The sequence below is a fragment of the Tasmannia lanceolata genome, unplaced genomic scaffold (assembly GCF_043159265.1).
Source record: "Tasmannia lanceolata isolate RefF3 unplaced genomic scaffold, GAP_Taslan_0.1 ptg000008l, whole genome shotgun sequence".
In the NCBI taxonomy this organism is placed as follows: Eukaryota; Viridiplantae; Streptophyta; class Magnoliopsida; order Canellales; family Winteraceae; genus Tasmannia; species Tasmannia lanceolata.
In genome coordinates this window covers 22882208-22903310 of record NW_027518685.1, presented here as the reverse complement: position 1 = coordinate 22903310, position 21103 = coordinate 22882208, and the positions used below count along the sequence as shown (strand labels likewise).

Here is a 21103-nt window from a genome sequence, read left to right as displayed (position 1 = left end):
GAGCTTGGCTTGGATCTGTTTCTTGGAGCGTAGTAAAAATAAAAGCTTGGTTTGGATCTGTTGCTAAGCAAATTGGCCGCACCCTCTCAGGGAGTCCAACCTATTGGCGGAACGCTTCTTGGCATCCTTTTGGGTATCGGGTATCACGTTCTATTTACTACAGATCAGGTGCACTCTTTCCAACTTTTATTTCATCTAAATAATACAATGGAAAAGAATTCTATGCCTTTTGAGATGGTCAAACTTCAATCGTTTGGTGGGTCTGAGTTTACCTCATGGAAGCGAAAGACTCAATTCAGTCTAAAATACATGAACTGTTTTTACACTGTTTTGAGTACCTTTGCTAAGACGGATGAAGACGTTGATGAATCTCAATGGCTGAAAGATGAGGATTTCTGCAAAGACTACTTGTTGAATTGTCTTTCAGATCGCCTTGCAGAAACCTATAGTAAATTTACCACTGCTAAAGCAATATGGGACAACTTAGATGCTCAATTCAAGAAGGAGGAGGAATTGTCCAAGACCCATCTGGTGGACAAATTCATGGATTTCAAGTTTCAAGAAGACAAGGAAATCACTCCTCAAGTTACTGATCTAGAGAATTTGAGATCTAAGTTGAATAATGAAAAAATAGCTGTCTGTGATTCGTTTCTTGTGGGTGCAATTATATATAAATTACCATCTGCATGGCATTCTTTCAAAACCGAGATGTATCGGAAAAAGGTGCAAGTGGGACTGGATGATCTCAAACGATTCATTCGAATCGAAGATGAGAATCGAGCTAGGAATAACTTGGAGATGGTTAGACAGCAACAGTCTGCTGCTAACGCGGTAACATATCCCAAGAAATTTTCTCGGAAATCCAAGTCACCTAAAAGTGACCATCCCAAGTTGGAGGCCAAAAAGACTATCTTTCAGAAAAAGAAGGGCAAGTGCCACAACTGTGGAAAATGGGGTCATTTTGCTGCAGAGTGTAAACAACCTAAGAAGGCTAAATCTGACACACCACAAAAGGAAGCTCATATGATGGTGGGCAGTGCTGCGCCTAAGAGTTTTATTGCCATGTTAGGCAATGGTAAGGCCAGTACTTCTTCAGACTGGTGGTTAGATACAGGAGCCACCTGCCATGTTTGCAACTCGAAGAAACTTCTTACTGATGCTGTTGGCGTGAGAGAGACCGTTACAGTAGCTAGTGGAGCTGAGGCAGAGGTGACTCACACTGGAACTGCGAACCTGGTCCTTTCTTCAGGTAAAATACTAACTTTAAAAAATGTTAAAGTAGTTCCTGCTATTCAAAAGAATTTAATTTCTATTAGTCTTTTAGACAATGCTGGCATGTGTTCATCTTTTTTGGGTGGTAGAGTAACTTTAACTGTTAACTCTTATTTTTTTGGCTGTGCTTTCTTAATCGATGGTATGTATAGACTGAGTTTAGCAAATGAAACCGTTAGTCAGGTTAGTTCCACTTTGATTGATCCTAAGTTGTTACACACTAGATTGGGACATGTGAACTATAGGAAAATGGTCACACTTGCTAAAACTTATAATATACCTTTAGATACATCGATTAGATTTGACAGGTGTGAAGTGTGTGCACAAACCAAGATCACTAGAAAACCTTTTCGTTCGGTTTCTAGGAGCACACAACTTCTTGAGTTAATACATTCTGACCTCTGTGACTTTAAAAGTTTCACTACTCGAGGTGGTCGGAAGTATTTAATCACTTTTATCAACGATTTTTCTAGATATTGTCATATTTATCTCCTAAAATCGAAAGATGAAGCTTTTGATAAATTTAAAATTTTCAAGAATCGTGTTGAAAATCAATTGAACTTGAAAATTAAGCGATTTAGGAGTGATAGAGGAGGAGAATACACTTTGACAGAGTTCAAGGAATTCTGTGCCTCTCAGGGCATAATACTTGAAACTACTGCTCCTTACTCACCTCAATCTAATGGCATAGCTGAACGTAAGAACCGGACGTTAACTGAAATGTTAAACTCTATGTTATTGACAGCTGGCATGCCTACTAGCTATTGGGGAGAAGCAGCTTTAACTGCAAATCACATCCTGAATAGAGTACCACACTCTAAATTGCCCTCTACTCCTTATGAGTTATGGCATAAACATCCTTGTAGATATGACACTCTTAAGACTTGGGGTTGTATTGCTTATGTGAGGATACAAGACCCTAGGAGACCTAAGGTAGGACCTAGAACAAACACTTGTGTTTATCTAGGTGGTGCAGAAGATAGTGCTGCTGATCGGTTTTTGGATCTATCTACCAATTTGGTTATAGAATCTAGAGATGCAGTATTCTTTGAGAATAAATTTCTCAGAGATCATGGTTTGAACCTACCTGGCGATACTGAGATGGTTACAGAATCGCATGTAGAGTTTGAACAGAATACTTCTGACACCTGTCCTACACTGATTTCTACATCAGAACCTTTAAGGGTTTCTACAAGAGATAGAGTACCCAAGAACTTTGGTGAGGACTTTGTGACCTACCATGTCGAGAATGATCCATCAACCTATAAGGAAGCGATGAGATCTAGGGACTCTTTGTTGTGGGCAGAAGCCATTGATGATGAAATGAGCTCTCTGCTACAAAATCAAACTTGGCAGCTAGTCGATTTGCCAAAAGGGGCTAAGACTGTGGGCTGTAAGTGGATTTTGAAGAAGAAACTTAATCCTGACGGATCCATAGCTCGGTATAAAGCACGTTTAGTAGCTAAGGGCTATACTCAAGTCAGTGGGATAGACTACTTTGATGTTTACTCACCGGTCTGTCATTTGGCAACGATAAGAATTCTTCTTGCTTTGGCTTCTATTGAGAAGTATGTTGTGCATCAAATGGATGTAAAAACGGCTTTCCTTAATGGAGACCTCACAGAGGAAATCTACATGAACCAACCTGAAGGGTTTGTCATGGAAGGTTTCGAGAACAGAGTTTGTAAGTTACACAAATCTTTGTATGGTCTTAAACAAGCACCTAAATTGTGGCATCAAAAATTTGACAAGGTAGTAAAGAGCTTTGGTTTTCAGACCAGTTATTCAGATAAATGCCTTTACTATCGTTCTGTGTCGAATAAGGTTGCGATTATTTGTTTGTATGTAGACGATATGTTGATTCTTGGTTCCGATCTCTCTGTAGTGAGTGACGTGAAAACCACTTTGGCTCAAGAATTCGACATGAAAGATCTTGGTGTGGTTGACACCATTCTTGGTATGAAAGTAAGTTTTGAAAGGCAAGGGATTACTCTTAGCCAAGCCCATTATATTGAAAAACTACTTTCTACATGGGGATACAGTGAGTGTAAACCGATTGAGACACCATTTGATTATACCAAGAAGCTGATCTCTAATGGAGGAGACAGTGTGAATCAGTTAGATTATTCTAAACTGATTGGTAGTCTCATGTATGCTATGAGTTGCACTAGACCAGACATAGCCTTTACAGTTGGCATGCTGAGTCGTTTCACTAGTAATCCTGGCCATGAGCACTGGGATGCCCTGATGAGGCTGATGAGATACCTTAAGGGTACTCAAGGATATGCTCTATGTTATACTGGCCATCCTCCTATCCTGGAAGGGTATTCTGATGCATCATGAGGATCAGAATTAGGAGACAGTAAATCTACCAGTGGTTATGTTTTTACACTGGGTGGAGCCGCTGTTGCATGGAAGTCAAAGAGACAGACTTGTATTGCTCTGTCATCTATGGAATCGGAACTTTATGCTTTAGCTTCTACAGGAGATGAAGCAGAGTGGATAAGAGATCTGATCCTGGACATTCCATTGACCCATTTAAAGATTAACTCTTTAAGTTTGTTCTGTGATAATCAAGCTACAATTACGATTGTGAAAAACTCACTCTTTAATGGTAAGAGGAGACATGTCAGGCTGAAACATGCCACGCTGAATTATCTTCTAGAACAAGGTATTATCACTTTGGTTGATGTGAGATCGAAGGATAATATGGCCGATGCTCTTACGAAGGGACTGAACAAAGATCGAATATTCAAAACTGCGGGGGAGATGGGGTTAAAGACTGTGTAGACGTGTCTTAACCTACATTCCTATTATTTTGAATTTTTTCGAATCTCCCTATCTTGGCCAAGATAAGCACTTGATATGTTTCAATGATGTTTACAGTTATCTTTATGTCATTCCACATTTGATGACATGTCCTTCTTGGGAAAGGTTGTTTCATTCCAAACTTGATGATACAGCTTAACTCAATTTGGATATGATGCCTGTAACATTCCAAATGGAAACATGGAATGGTTCTTTGTAAAGAAACTGTTTAGGTCTGGTTCTTGATTGAAACTTGACATTGATGCTTATTGATATTGATATTTATTTTTCAGCCATTATGAAATTGTACTAAGTTCTTCTGGTAGAACTAGATACTTTTAGTAAAATACACAAATGATTGGATTCATTTTTAATGAAATTCATATTTGATAATTTACAGGAATTGGCGAAATTGGAGGAGATTGCCTCAATTTGGATCTTGATGAGGATGACTTACTTGATGAGTGAATCCTTATAGTGCAGTGGAACTATTATTTTCTTTTCCGTTGATTAAATAGTTCACCTACATATAAAACTGCTTATGTTTGAGTTTAGATTATTTCTAAAACTCTTGGTTATTCTTTAAAGTATTTTTGTTTTCAGTTGGATTACAAATCTTTATTGATATGGTGATATGGATGATTCAATATTTTTGTTTGGACATCACATTATCTATCTATTGGATTGTGCTATATGCAGAACAGAGGAGGAGATTGTTGGGTATATCATATAACCCATGTATGTTCTAATATAAGCCCAATAGGTAATGGACCAGGTGTAGTGGGCCCATTTGGGCTGGAGCCCATTAACCTCTTCTAACCCTAGTGTATCTCTATATATAGGGGCTGGAGGCAACAAACTTGGTATTCCAAACTAGATACCTTGGGTGTAATGCTTTAAGCATCCTGCTTAAACCCTATTAACCCTAACATTATTGTGTTATGCTGCGTTATTTAATTACTGATTATTAGAGTGAAAATCACAGATTCCATAGTTTATTATGAGTAGATTTTCTTAAAAAATAATGATAAGATCAAGCGTTAAAAAGCAATAGCAAAGAAGAGTTCGAAAAGAAATTACAATGGAATGGTATTAGAGAGATGGTATATACACCTTTGAATGCTATGAATCATAAAAGAGAGCTACAAATACTGAGAATTTGCTTCAAATCAAACAAAATCATAGATTCCAGTCTAAACCTCCATTAAACTTATAGAGTATATTTCTCAAATAATTCTTGCCTTGGCCCGGATCTCGAGCAAAGACGACGGTAAAAGAAGAAGAGAGAAACCCTAGATTGTGCTATCGTAACAGTTAGGGTTTTGTACGATCGAGAGGGAGAGAATAACAACATGAACCAGTGATAAAGAAAGTGTGTGTGTGTGTGTGTGTGTGTGTGAGAGAGAGAGAGAGAGAGAGAGAGAGAGAGAGAGAGAGAGAGAGAGAGAGAGAGAGAGGAAATTTCTGTCATACGCAAAATCAGTTTCAAACGGTTGATAATCACCAATTTTGGTGATTATACCTACAATAGCTTTTAGTTGGATTTGAATAATCACTTGTTAAAATACTATTGCTTGTTAGCCGTACGAAACCAAAAGGCATCTTTTGTGCAATCGATTGTAAAAACGATTATAATTGACAATCGCTCGTTAATAATCTGAAATGAACACGCCCTAATTAATTTGTGCAAGGAAGGGCTTACTTGTAAGAAGTTTTAGGAGTTGATTATAATATGTTGTAATTATGATGTATATAATTATAACCAATAGAACCTCTAGTCTCTAGATCAGTAGACAAGGTAGGTTGGTCATTAAAAACAAGGAAATAATTTTAGAATGGGATCCTCAATTTAATTAAAATAACAAGAGCAATGATAGATACAAGGGAGCCCCTTGCATAAAGAGCCGCAAAAGGGCTCTTCATTGGATCCATGTCATTTTCAGTTACAATTTAAAATCGGTTGAAAAAGTAAAATCAGTTACATGTGATGATGTGGATCCAATCAAGAGCCCTTTTTCGATCTTTATGCAAGGGCTCCCTTGTATCTATCATTCCTCAAATAATCACAAATACTCAAAAATTAGAGTCTACAACCTAAACTGGAGACTCCTACTAGACTAAAGCATATAGATACTTTATGGATGACTGAATTTATGGCTATTCCAGTCAGAATATGGTGACAGTTGGGTTATGTGACAGGGAAAGCTCAGTTATCAGTGATCTTGTGTCTTTCCCTTGGACAAGATCATCAGTTGGATGGCATACCTAATGATGTACTTAAGCTGATAAACGAATTCCAGTTACATCCATTCATCACCAAAGTAAGTTATTTCTTTTTCTCATAATCTCCATGCACGAATAACTGTGTACATTTACTGAATTTCTAATAGAAAAATCCCAATCACTAATGTATAAAATTCATCATTGCCATATTAGTTATCAGTTATGGAAAATATTAGGATATATATATATTATTTCTTTCACTTTCTAAATTTTAACAATGCAATCCCTGAAAAAAAAACCCACTTACTAATTCTATGCTCCTCTTCAATTTCTAACTCATCCTCCTAATATGATTTGTTATCTTTCTATTTACAATTCTAATCATATATGAAAATCAAGTCAGGTACTCCTAATATGATTTGTTGTCTTTCTATTACAATTCTAATCATACATGAAAATCAAGTCACATAATCTTCTTATATTTTGAAGTGTATGCACTGAACTGATCACGAAGCAAGGAAGTTGGAATAATGGGCATAGCTGTTACTGGTATTTTATTGTAAGACATTATATTCATAGTTGTTGATCATATTGCTCGAGCTGTAAAATGTTACTTATAAAATTCAAGTGCTGAATATTCTTATGTCTAATTTTTCTGCTCATTTATGTAACCATCCTTTATGTCTTTAATTTTGTATTAATTAATTTTGAAATGCTGCCAGGTTGCGAAGTGTGCTGCTTCATCAAAAGAAGAATGGAAGGAACAGTGCAAACTGTGGCCAACATCATATCATCCACTAGTATAGTAATTTCAATGTCCCATCTTTCTATGTTCATAAAAATACCAACCCTTAGGTGCCGAGCTGAATGTCTCGATTTTCTTCTTGGACCTGTACTTGGGATGAGACCTCCTCACTCCCTTGATCCTTCCCTTTCAAGTTCTTGGAAGGCTTGGTGTTGGAGTCCTTGGTTTGTAGTGTCATTCACGGTATAGTCAACAAGCCTTTTTATTTTCAATCTGCATAGATGCAAGGTCCTGTCTGGAGCTCAGCCTGAGCCCAATGTTCTAGTCTCTCAATGAATTGGAAGAACTTGTCCTCCTCAGACATACTTTTGATATCCAGGATCAGTGCAGAAAACTGCTTCACATATTCTCTATTCATCTCTGTGTGTTGGAGACATCTTAGATTCTTCTGCGCAATGAACTCTATTTCTCAGGCAAGAACTGTGCCTTTAGCTCTTGGTTTAGGTCCTCCCAAGCTGCAATCGCACATCTCTCTTCTTGGATATCTTTGTAGCGAGTTCAACACCACAATTTGGCATCCCCAGTGAGATAAATGGTGGCAGTTATAACTTTGGTCTCCTCCTTTAGGAACGTGATACCAGAGCATTTTTTCATGCTGAACAGGAAGTTTTGTAACTCAATGGCATCTTGAGCACCCCTTGAAGCATCGAGTATGACCTCACCATTACTACCCATGCAATTATTGATGGTCCCCGTGTGTAAATTCTCCAGGGTGGTAAGAGTCTGGATTTTGTTCTATAGGGCCTACATGGTACTCCTAGTCACCCATGGTCGCAACTGATTTAGGTCTCTTTTTCATGCATGTGAAATTTGTTGCGAACAATGTCCAAGAAATATGATATTGACCCCTTACATATATACAAGTCACGTGCCATAGGCCATGCGGACAACTCTTGATGAAATGGCCCCATGACAATGGGTAGTAGCTTAGGGGTTCCTACTTCCCAGCGGGACAGTTGCCTACACAAATTGTTAACTATGCTCTAACACAGTTTTTGCGAGAAGAATTTATAAATTCTTAACCTTTGAAACTTGGAAGTTTGGCATTGCAAGTTTGAGGAATAAACCCATTTCAGGATATTGGCTGTAATGAGGCTCAAAAACTCGATTTAGACATAGAAGAAATGAGTTAATGGAAGTATACTTTTATAATGAATTATAAGTTATCGGAACGAGTGAATTGTTGTTGTTCAATTCCAAATTTTGGTATGGTTGCTGTTATTTTGATTTCTTCAACCCTTAATATTGTTTCATCTTGACAGTAATCTACCTTTTTTGCAGAAATACTTGGGTTTAGTCCATGTTATGGTATATTACAATAGAAAAAGGCGTTGGGTTTTTAGATTCTTTATTAATTGTGCAAAAAATCATTTTTGGAAGGGTAATTCAGTGAATACTGACTACTGACCACACAATTGCATGCATCTATACAATTTCCTGATGCTTGGTAATACCTATTTTTGAGATAAATAGATAATTGTCTGTTAACTTTTAAGACAATGGCATATATAATTCATTCTTCTCTGTATTTTTTCATGGCCAACACAGTTTTCTCCTCTCTTCAAAAATCACAATGAAATCTTGAATAAAATCACCTTAGCTGGTTTGGCAACAACCGTCTGACTTCCAGTCCCTTGTACTGGCCTTTTAAAGAAAGGTCACACTGTTGGAAGTTTCTGTAAAGGAAGTTCAAACTTATAAAGATGTAAAATTTTTTCCCAATGCTCAACAGACATGATCATTTGGCAATTGGGTATGCATCATGCTCTATTAATGCTGTTCAACAAATATCTTTAGGCCTTGCATTATCGAACCTTCTGTTGCCTCTTCTGATCATCCTGTGCTCTATGTCACAAAAATCGTTCTCAGGAATTTCTTGGCAAGGGAAAATCTCGGGATATATAATTTTTTTAGTTTTTAGGGTTTATATCAGAAAAAATGATAAAAAGAAAAATATTTAAAAAATATAAATTTCAGAAAAAATGTAAAATAAAAATATCTGGATAATGTCGTGATATTATCGCAATATTTCATGATAAAAATGGAAATATCGCTATATTTTTAAATTCTCAGGATTATTTCAGGATTTTGTCGTTTTATCAAAATGTCGTGATAAAACCTCGATATTTGTAACATAGCCTGTGCTGAGTGCTTTGCTAGATTACCTTGGTATGCTATGTTTATTCTCCATCTCTAATGTACTTATATTCATCAAATTTTCAGGTAGTCAATGCGGCAGTAATAGTAGACCCTTCAAATAGGCAGGTGATTGCAAGCGCATGTGATCAAACATGTTCGGGCCCAGCTGCTGCGAACAAAGGTAGCTTGGAAAATATCAGCCGCATTGAACAAAGAAAAACCATTCCCTCCCATAATTATGATACAAACGAAGTAATGAACAATGAACCTCCTCATTTGAATTGCACAGATAATGAATTTGGGCAGTCATATTATGGAGTTGCTTGTCTATTTCCTTGGAGATGGGCTGAGCAGAAACCATGTAGTCAGAACTCCCTAGTAAAGTGTGGGAGAACTAATACATGGCATCCTTTACAACATGCGGCTTTAGTTGCTGTTGAATGTGCTGCTGCCAGGGATAGGTTCCTATTTCCGAGTTTCAGACTTACAAAATGTCAGACTAGTCAGATGGATAATCTTGAGTCTTCTCCTGTGACTTCACCAGCAAAGAGACAGAGGACCGAGTTCTCAAAAGTAAGCTTGTGTGCCATCTTTTTTTCTTCATATCCATAAGCTTTAATTCCACATCTGTTGATCTGCTATATTGATTTGGATGGCTAATTTATAACTATTTATTACATTAGCTTTCGCTCCTCTATACTTTAGGGCCAGTTTGGATACCACAAAAATAGTCCTTACTTTTAAAAAAGGGAAATGATATCAGCACAACCATGTTTTTATATATGCCCTAAACCTTCTTGTTTTTTATTATTTAAAGGGCTGTCAAAAGGTTATTACAGTTCCCAAAAAGCTCTCACAAGCCGATTAAAAAAGAAAAGACAAGCTGAGTTTGTGCAATTATTAAAACAAGGTTTTGCTGATAGCATTTCCCTTTAAAACTAAGAATATAATTTTTTTTTGCAAACAACACATCATGGCCTCTTTGGAAGCCATTAACTGTTTAATTTGAAGATGGATGTAAGACTATTAAAACCTTTATGTGCATATAAGATTAGAGGAATTCTACCATTCAGAAAAAAAAGGGATTAGAGGAATGCTAAACTGAAGGGCGCCCTTGCAAAAAACCCAGCCACAAGGGCGCCCCCAGCCCCCCTCCATTGGACCATCTCACCAACCAAAGTGCATTTATTATTCATTTATTTTTTATATTTTTCTGTGCGATTATAAGTGCACCTTGGTTGGTGAGATGGTCCAATGGGGGGTGCCGTTGTGACTGGTTTTTGGAAGGACAATTTCAGTTTAGCATTCCTCATAAGATTATTTGCAATATAATTTTTAGTGGAATCCAAAGAGTCACTTAATCTGCATGTTAGAATTTGGACCACTATATCTCTGAATTTTATGTTGAATGCTCTTCTATTACAGGAAGATGACACAATTGTGGAAGCTCCTCCCAATGGTTTGCATTCTGAAGCAACACGGCCTTACCTATGTACTGGTTTTGATATTTACCTTGTTTGGGAGCCATGCACAATGTAAGTTCCAACACTGTAAGATTTTATTTATTTATGACATAGGGTATCCCCACCAATTTTTAGGGCGGGACTATTCTGGGCGGTGATCAAATGTAAACGACGCGCATTGGGTAAGCCCGGGGGGATTTGAACTCGCGTCAATGGGGAGTATACCCATGACTTTAAGCCAAAGAGCCACACCCGTATGGGTTTATATATTTTCATTAAGATTGAAATGCTTTTGTATTTGGTTTTGAATGTTTTTTCAACCGGTGATTACATGTTTGATTATTTAGGAAGGAAAGTTCTTCCTCTTCTCTTTTGCCATGCTTATTCATCTCAAATTCCATCTTCCTATGTTCTAAGCATTTATTCACTGCATATGCTTCTTTGTATTCCTCTTCTTTTAATAAATAACCAACCATTTTAACTTTTGTATTTTGCTATGTTTTGTTATGTAAGGTGTGCTATGGCGCTTGTTCATCAAAGAATCCGGCGCATATTTTATGCCTTTCCTAACCCGAATGCTGGTGCGTTGGGCAGCGTTCACAGATTGCAAGGTGAGAAAAGTTTGAATCATCACTATGCTGTTTTTAGGGTTTTGTTACCTGAAGAAGTCATTGATAAGGTTATCTTAAATGGATGTAAACCATGACTGGTTTTCCATGCATTAATACGATAAAAACTTGATACTATTCACATATGAACATATTGTTTTGTTATTAATGTGAATTCACATCGGGTGATAAACATATTAACAGAAAATTCAGAGTTGGGTCCATTAAGATGTTGATGTAGGAAATTTCCTATCTCATCAGAGCTTTGCTTGGATCTGGTCTCCATCTCAAATGAATGGTAACTTGGCCATCTTTTCCGTATTGTAGTTGAGAAGCTGTAAGAGAAACCTCAGTAGCTGAAAGATTTATTTTGTACTTGACCTTATAGTGAAAAGATGTCTTCCATTGTTGTTATGTTGGTACACCATGGCAATGCATGTGTATATCTACTGGGAGAAATTATATGGAGCCCACCTTTTTGGATGATCTAAACCATTCATTTATTAGTCCCCAATGTAGTATGATCCTAACCCTCTGATATATTTGTTGTAAAATGAATGCTGAGAAAGTTTAAAAAAAATGACGGTGTAGAACCCTACTAAATCGAAGGGCTAGGATCATCTTATGGAGCATCGTCACAAATATTTCTGATATTTTTTTTTAAATTTTGAGAAAGCAACAAAATCTCAAAATAAAAATAAAAATAATACATAAATAAAAAATCAAATTTCTAAAAAGTCATTGACATATCATCATAAATGTCATGATAAATTCATGATCTTATTTCTTGTCCTAATTTTGTTCTTAAATTTATTATTTTTTATATATTTTTCCAGTTTTTTCTCGCTATTAACCCACCATAAATAAATAAAATAAAATTAAAACATCCTACCTTCTCGGGAATTTTTCGAGATATATGTGATTATATGCTACAGACAAGATTTTTGGGGCATGGCCTATTTTCGGTTGAGAGCCATAGGAATTGAGACCCTAGTAGTGATTTTGAGAATCATGAATAATACGGGTGAATTTTGAAATTTTTTCACGATTGGTTTTGATTAGAAATGGTTCAATCCAAGCATTTCATCAAAACCAAGATTTTACCCATTTCCCATCATTCTCAAGAATTAAATCAACTTTACTATTAGCTAGGTTGTACAGAAAAAGAAGAGTGCGACCTACTTCAAGCAAATAACGAAGTTTCCTCTCAGTAACACCATTCTGTTGAGAGGTGTACGCACATGAAGACTGATGTAAAATCCCATGTTGAGAGAGATAGGATTGAAAGCCATTAGTATCAGAAAAATATTATCTAGCATTGTCAGTACGAAGATATTTAATATTGCAATTATATTGATTCATAATTTTATAATGAAATGTGTGAAAAGCAAAGAACACGTCGGATTGACTCTTAAGTAAATATAACCAGGTCATGCGTGAGAAGTCATCAATAAACACAATAAAATATCGAAAGCCAGTACTAGACGCGACCCTAGAGGGTCCCCATACATCAGAATGGACTAATTCAAATGGACTAGACACTCGACTAATGATCCGGGACGGAAACGACACACGACGGTGCTTCCCGAGTTCACAGGACTCGCACTGAAAACTAGAAAAAGGTCCGGGAACCAGAGAAGTTTGCTGCAGCCGCTTAAGTGAAGGATGCCCCAGGCGACAATGCCACTGAAATGTATCCATAGAGCTATGTAAGACAGTAGGCGGCCGGCAGTCAAGACGATAGAGTCCATCTACCTCACGACCCGTTCCAATCGTCTTCCCAGTCGAGAGATCTTGAAACAAACAGTAAGATGGGAAAAATGAGACAGAACAATGAAGAAATTTAGTAATTTGGCTAACTGAAAGTAAACTAAATGGTGATTTTGGGACACATAAAACAGAAGATAAGGTAAGAGCAGGATGATGGGAGATATGACCAACACCAGTGATAGGTGTAGTGGACCCATCAGTAAGGGTGATAGACTGAGAGGGAGATGAGAAAGAGCGAAAAGAATGAAGCTGAGAAGAGTTACCAGTCAGGTGATTGGATGCCCCAGAGTCAATAATCCATGACCCTGAGCTAGATAAAAGGGTAGTGGGTGAACTACCTGGCTGGGCGAAACCTGCAGAGGGAGGACGAGAACTGAGCCGCAGACGCTGGAACTCCTCATAATCGGTACGGGATAATGTATAGGTGGAATCAGCTGGTGCAGGAACAGAAGCAGAGGGAGCGCAATCTGAAACCGAAGCAGTAGTAGCACCCATGTGAGCCGAGCGTGCCTGACGAAGCTCGGGATGCAGGGTATAGCAATGGTCAATATAATGTCCCCCGCGCTGACAGAGAGTGCAAAAAGAACGGCCACGGCCACCACCAGAACGACGACCACCACGGCCGGTACGACCACGGCCACGACCAGAGGAGGCTCTACCACGGGGCGGGCGAGTACTACCATTATAGGTCGCGAGAGCAGAACCATCAATAGGAACAGATATCACTGGATCACCAGGAGAGCACTGCTGGACGCGGGAGTAAACCTCAGTAAGGGAAGGAATAGCGCCAGAACCGATAATCTGCTGACGAAGATGCATGTACTCTGGACCCAAACTCTCAAGATACTGCACAACACGGATCTGATCCCTCTGACGGGCAGCCTCTGTGAGATCCGTGGTAAGCGGCATGTAAACATCAAGCTGCTGACAGAGGCCAACGAATTGGCTGTAATGGGTGGCAAGAGGAAGATCACCACGGCGGAAACGCACCCACTCAGAATAGGTAGAGCAGATCCGACTAATATTTGTCACGCCAGAGTAAAGAAGAGTAACCTGATCCCATATCCGTTTCGCAGTAGGCAGAAGCATCAAGGGCCCAGAGACGTGAGGGGCCATACTCTGCCACAGAAGGGTGCAAACAAGAGCATCCTCCTGTTCCCATTGATCAAAGGTGGGATCCGTCGTAGGAGGAGGATCACGACGAATGACGTGGGCTTTCCCACGGGCAATAAGATACTTCTCGACGGCTGCTTTCCAAGTAACATAGTTTGCCCCATCCAACTTAACAGTAGTGATATGTGGGAATGATCCATCCACAGAGAGAGATGATGACGAAGAAGACGCCAAAGAGGGTGTCGGACGAACACCAGAAGCCACTCCTGTGGAAGGATTGTCAAGCACCTCCTTCATAACAACAAGCAAGAAAGAAACGGACAATCCAAACCAAGACGAATAAGAGGAGATAACAGAATAGGTGGGCAAACTAGGAGAGGCCAAGAAAGCTAGACGAGGCTCCAAGAATGACGGGCATCGACGAGGCTTGACAAGAGGGGAGGGAAGCCATGAGACACAGAGGGGAGCCACAAAGACAAATAAGAATCAAAGTAGGGTAAAAGATGAAGATCTAACACATAATAACATGGAGAAAAGAGTGGTAGGGTTTGCCAAGGGATGAAAGGAAGAGGAGGAAAAATGATGTGGGTTGAAAAACTTGGGGTGTGAGGCTTACCAGCAAACCTAGGAATTGGGGGCTGGAAAAAAAAAAAATTTCTGATGCGAGGCGAAACGCAGCCCTGGAAACTTATTTCCAAGAAAGTGATTTTATGGGAAGGGGGTCAGAAAATATTTTCTTGGAAAATTTTGGGGGGTGCAAATCCTCGGTCTTGGAAAATTTTTTCCAACCTGGAGAGAATATTTTCCTATAAAATTTTGTTCCTCGGTCTTGGAAAAAGTTTTCCAAGCTGGGAAGAAAATATTTTCCTGAAAAATTTTGGGGGGTGCAAATCCTCGTTCTTGGAAAATAATTTCCGCCCTAGGTAGAAAATGTGTAGGGGGTTGCTGCGCAGGGGTCGGGAGTACAGGACCAGGAGGTTTGCGCAGGGGAAGAGAAACGTGGCGGGAGGGAGGGAGGGCCTGGTGCCTTCGGCTCGGAGAGAAACGACGACTCCTCAGGAGGAAAGGGATGGCGTGCCGGTCTGCCTCCGATGAAACTTGGCCCGGAGTTGGGTTTCGCGGCGAGGGGGTGGCGGAGAAGATGGAGGCTGCTAGAGAACCCTAGGGATCAGAAAACCCTAAGGCTCTGATACCATGTTAGACGAAAGTTTAGACAGAGAAAATAAATGAGTTAGGGTTATCTCCCCGTGACTCATATCTTTATACTAAAGCATAAAGGAATGTACAAAGTCCTAAATGCCCTTAGGCAAGTTACATATTCCAACAAATAGTAACTAATTTTATTGCAATCGGAGAGGACAAAGATGCACAGGAAAACTAAAAACATAGCAGATTAAGGATAATCACAAAAAACATTTCAGAAAAAGGGATAATCACAGAAAAAAAAAAAAAACCAAGAGGGAAGAGAGTCAAACAGCGCGAAAGCTTCGCGAGACTATATGCCACAATCAATTGTTATACCTATAAATTCAGAACCAGGCAGTCTAATTTCCAGCTGCATTACATTCTTCCAGCAGAGTGAGGAGATCATGCTCTGGGGCACTAATGGATGATGGTATGATAAAGCGATTGGCGCGGGCCACTCCCGGCTTTGTTCCATTGCCATTGGAAGATTCAAGCTGTGCTTCTTTCACAACCGGCAAATCAGCCTTCCTCTTGACACTAGCTGACAACCGTGCCTTCCATATTGTTCCATCCTGAATATTAGAATAACAAAGAACGATTTCCAGAAAGTAAGAACTTAGTTCTATCTTTAGAACATCTCGGTCTTTGAGTTTTCTTTGTTTTATTAAAAAAAACATAACTTCGTTAAACTAACAATACTGATTTTTTCCATTTCCAACAAGGACATTATTTTCTGTTGAAGAAATATCACAAATGGTACAATTAGGCCTCAAACTAAAAAATATGATAAACTTTCAAAAGAATAAAAGAGAGGGAAATAAATAATTTCCTTGTTTCTCAATAATCAAGCAAACAATTTTTCCTGGGATCACTTGTCTCTAAAGTAGATAAATAACTGGGATCACTTGTCACTAAAAGTAGGTTATTTCCTAACTTTTCTTCAATCATGGCGTGCTGTTTGAATATTGAGAGGGGGATTGAGAATCTAGGATGCGCTGTAGGCATGAAATACGTCATTCAGGTCCTTCGGGATTGGGATTCAGAATCTCAGATGCAGAGTCTTATGTGAGAATCTATCTTGTGAGCTGCTTCATGCATTGTAGGAATGCAATAGGTCAATCAAATTGTGGGTCGCTTCACAATTTGGAATGTTTTTCCTCCTCTCCCATGTAGAATCTATCTCATTAAGGCCACCCACACGAAGTTGACTGTTAGGTGTACCCAACCAATACGCAAAAAGTCTTAAACCACTTGTGATCATAACATTCCACACATTCTGCACCCGACGTCCCTGGCACCCCACTTTGTGATGGCTCTCACTCTGGTTGTTCTCCAGGTAGACCTTTTCAGCCACCTCTTCAGTTAGCAGCCCACTCTGTGATGGCTTTCACTCCAGTTGCTATAGGCAGTCCTTTTCACATGTCGCCCCTTCCCATCCGGCGGCCCATTTTGTAACTTCTTTTACTCTAGTTGCTCCAGTTAGCTCACCCCTTCCGTGACTTGAACACGAGAGTTAGTGTTGACTCTAATGGAACATGTTAGGCTAGGCCCTTAAATCACTCAGGATCATAACACTGATAGGATGATGAACTTTACTGCTGTAACAAGGATGGTGGGGAAAGATGAGAGACGATATCATTGTTTTTTTTTTTTGGAAAAAAAAGAGAAACGATATCATTGTGACCACATGAAAATGACTCGGATTAATCTCAAGAAAGAGGGGTAAAGATTCAAAGAAACCTAAGATAGAAACAAACATGCACATAAATGAGAGACTTGAAAGAGAAATTCCAAGTGACTACACGGAATTCATGAGTTGGGGCTTCATTATGGATTCTTTGATTAGAAACCAATGACAGGGATGAGGAAAAACACTAAATTTTTAGTAAAAAATGTTGGTTGTAGACCAACAGAAATTACAAACAAAGCAGAACTTATATGGCGTGCTTGACAAAAGAAATAGGTGCGCTACAGTGGCTTGGTTTAAAAACTCACCTAGTCTTCACTTTTTACTCGGTTTACTTATCCGAATCCACATATGGCCCTACTGAATCAATCATAAACTCCTTTTGCTAGCCGTGTTAGTGAAAAATTAACTATCTCATTGACTTGAATGAGTCGACTTGGTTTTACTACGGCTAAATTCTCATTAGAATCCAAGTTTTGAAATATTGATCCAAATCATTCATCTGCTAGGCCCCGCAATGAACGGGCCACATACAAAAATCTCCTGCATTATATACAATCATAACCCTTCAATCTGTGGATAATTTTGCACCATTGCCTTCTTACTCTGTGAACGTCCATTCTACAAAAGTTCAAGGGTTAGAAGTGTCCAGGTGTCATCCTTAAACACCTGGACAACTGTCCAGGAGAAGATCTCAATATGGTGTAATCCTTAACATACTAAATAAATCTCGAATCTAGGCATCTAGCATCTTTGCACACTAATGGAGCATGCCTAAAGACTCTCAAGAAACGTAATGTGGTTGACTGAAAACAAATCAGATAGCTAGCCTTTTATGGATGAATATCACCTTCTAAACCACCAATTTGATGCATAGTTTTAAAACTTCCCTGCGTCATCGTGGACTCTCCCGACTCCCTTTTCCATTGGCCGTGTTCCGTGTTTTGCCCTACAAAGTCAATAAAAACTCCTTTCAACTCTCCCAAGTTATGACCGCATCAACAAAGTACTCAGTCGCGTCAACCATGTTCTTGGCCGCATCCGCGCCGAGTCGACATGGACTTTTCTTGGCCGCATTTTGAACTGCATCCGCATTTTTCAACACTGATTTGATGAAGGTTTCCTAGTAGAAGAGTACCTCAGCAACAAGTTGTTTCTAAATTTAGAAAGGTTTCTCACCTTACCAAAGATCCTTGACTGTTGACAAGATTATTTTCATTTTCAGGCCTTCGGCATTCTAAGCGTCCATTGGATAGTATTGTCTTCCCAAGAGCCGACCCCTTTAATTACTCCTAAATCGACGTAACAATCTGATCAACTGCTTCATTATTCAATTCATCTTCATCACCCCATCGTGTGGTTCATGTCCTGTGGCAAATTTCACTCTTAACGAAGAAAATTTAACTCATAACTAAGCAATTCTGTTTTGCTCTGAATGTTTGAAGTGAAGAGTATCTCTACACGTGAAGAATCTATTTTGTAACACAACTGGAAATGGGCAGTGACAGATCAAAATAAATGAACATAAAATAACACTTGCAAGTCATTACCATTGGAAAATTCTATTAATCAACTCAAACTTCCAGCAAGATAAAGTAGACATAAAAATGGAAACGCATGATAGAACATGAAGAACTATACGATTCAATATGTAAACAGAAGATGGCAGAGAAATGCATGCATGGCCAGTCCTTGAGCTTCGGAAATAAAGCTGAAGAATCTTTCCAAAAAGACAGAGATGGATGCATAATGTCCTTGAAGAACCCTTCCTCATCAATACCCAATGTTCTCTTCTCAACACTCACGAGTATAAAGAAACCGTGAAAATGAAAATGATGAAAATGGTGACTGATCTACTTTATCGATATCCAGTAGATGCATGAGCAATCCCCAACAGAATTCTTGATCCATCATTCAGGAAAGAGCACAAACAGCAATGGTTACCAAACAGTCATGATCTAATCAACAGAAATAACGTCTTCCCACAAAATTACTACGATCATGTCTTTCCACAAAATTACTACCATTATTCGGATCATAAAAGAAAAATAGGAAATATGTGATATAAATGAATTGGACTTTGAGATTGGCAACACATGTTGAATATAGAGTCAGTAATTGGTTAGTGCTTACGTTTAGAATTGAAGGTTCTGGTAACGGGCATTTAACTGGCTGATCATTTTCAGGAGGCTCAACTGGGTGTTCAACCGGCTTAAACGCTATCGCTACTTCAATTCCATGGGCCGCCGCCGCCGCAGTAGAACCTGCTACCTCTGCATTTGGTGGCAACACTTCCCTACCATCCTGCGCCAAGCACCCACTTAATGTCAATACAGGCAGGGATAATCCCCAATTGATAAAAAGAATGCGCAGAGAAGATCTCCTCGTACAATCCACAAGAACAAGAAACAACAAGGTGAAAGCGATTTCTTCAAATAATTGAGTATTGAAAACCAATAAGAACAGGGCACAATTAACAGCTAATAGCAAATTCCTCGGGAACGAGAAAAGAAAATCAACTGAAACAATCTCTTCGAAGGATCAAGAACAAGAGGTTTAGGAGAACAAGATACGGCAGTCACCTATAATAATTCCTTGGACCAGAGAGAATCCGCAATCACAACCAGATAAAGAATTGCATCAAGCACATTCTCTTTCAGTGGTGTCAAGGATAAAGGCAAGGTTAACAGCTGAGGCAATCACTTTGGTTTTGAGAATCCATAATCAAGAAGAACGCGATAAATCAATGGTGGGAAAACAATCTTTCACAAAATCAAGGATCCAAGACCCAGAAAAGGATGGCCAGGGCTACCGGGGTCGTTACCCCCCTATCGAACCGCGATCCAAATCGTACGACCCGGAACATGTTTTGTTTGCAACCCGGATCACTAAAAATGGCAATCCGGGTCTCACGACCCCAAACATTGTTGGTTTGCAATCTGGACCGCTAAAAATGGCGACCACAATAGAGAAAGAGAGAGATCTATGTCAACATAAGCTGAGAAAGAGAGAGCATTCCCGAAATAAAAGAGTGGTCTCACACACATACACAAGCTAGGATGCATACACACATAGAATACTAAATCGATTACAAATCTACCTATGATCCCAAATGGTGAACCAACTAAACCTACGCTTATCGTACCGCATACCGAGCTACCAATTCTGGTAACGCGTACGGGAATGAACCCCGTTCAGATAACATTAAGGATTTCATCTTTTAAAGTTGATTTAAGAAGAAAACCCAAATAAAATTCTAAGAAATAGCGATCACTTAAATGACTTCTGCCATACATTAGCACGCAATGAGTTCCAAACAGCCTAATATTCTGAAATCTAGGATAACATGCCATTGTCAAACTAGATAATCCAATAGAACTCCACCAAAAGGAAAAATAAATAAATCAAGGACCCAACAATCGCAGGACAACTGACACGGAGATATCAGTCAAAGAAAATTTCCGATTTTTCTGGATAAATCGACCATCTAAAGAAAAATTCCGAATTTTCAGGATAAAAAAAATCTAGGACCCAGAAAATCTAGGAATAAATGAATGAGTCCAACCAAATCAAGATAGGCTATAAAATTTCATGATAAAACAATCATAAGATAGGCAAAGCAATCAAAACCCAGAAAAAAAAAAATCAAAACCCAGAAAACCATAATAACAAGCAAAAGGGTAAACACAATCCAAGAGATATAGACAATGATAGAAGGATGCTTACTAATACGCTTTGGGACCGTCGATGTCCAGCTCTGCTGCTAGAAAACCGAGAAAAAAGACCCACCATTTTTCTCTGTGTGGAAGATCAAAAGGAGGGTGTGGAATTTCTTTTTGTCTAATTATTAGAGGACAGAACAAAAAACTACTTTCTGGGTTTTGAATCTGAAGAGATATCTGGTTGGTTGGTGTAATGGGTTTTGCTGGAATTCTCTGTATCAGATACATGAATTTTATAGATCTGGAGTATAAAAAAAAAAAAAAAAAAAAAACTGTGAGATTGAAAAGGACTCTGAAGAAAATCCATG

The 21103-nt window shown here is 38.8% G+C and overlaps 2 protein-coding genes across 2 annotated transcripts; one reads left to right on the top strand and one right to left on the bottom strand.

Annotated features, from left to right (window-relative positions):
* The first annotated feature begins 207 nt into the window (after nucleotides 1–207).
* LOC143882819 (tRNA-specific adenosine deaminase TAD3-like) lies at nucleotides 208–11621 on the top strand. Its single transcript, XM_077386225.1, has 6 exons — nucleotides 208–360; nucleotides 6264–6401; nucleotides 7026–7103; nucleotides 9332–9820; nucleotides 10673–10782; nucleotides 11224–11621. The coding sequence occupies exons 1-6, from the start codon at nucleotides 208–210 to the stop codon at nucleotides 11414–11416; spliced, it is 1161 nt and encodes a 386-aa protein (XP_077242340.1). The 3' UTR covers nucleotides 11417–11621.
* A 3945-nt stretch (nucleotides 11622–15566) lies between these two features.
* Nucleotides 15567–21071, bottom strand: LOC143884852 (cystic fibrosis transmembrane conductance regulator). Its single transcript, XM_077388671.1, has 3 exons — nucleotides 20800–21071; nucleotides 19207–19377; nucleotides 15567–15958 (listed from the first exon to the last, which is right to left on the bottom strand). Exons 1-3 carry the CDS (start codon nucleotides 20863–20865, stop codon nucleotides 15746–15748), a joined length of 450 nt encoding a protein of 149 aa, XP_077244786.1. The 5' UTR covers nucleotides 20866–21071; the 3' UTR covers nucleotides 15567–15745.
* Nucleotides 21072–21103: the final 32 nt, after the last annotated feature.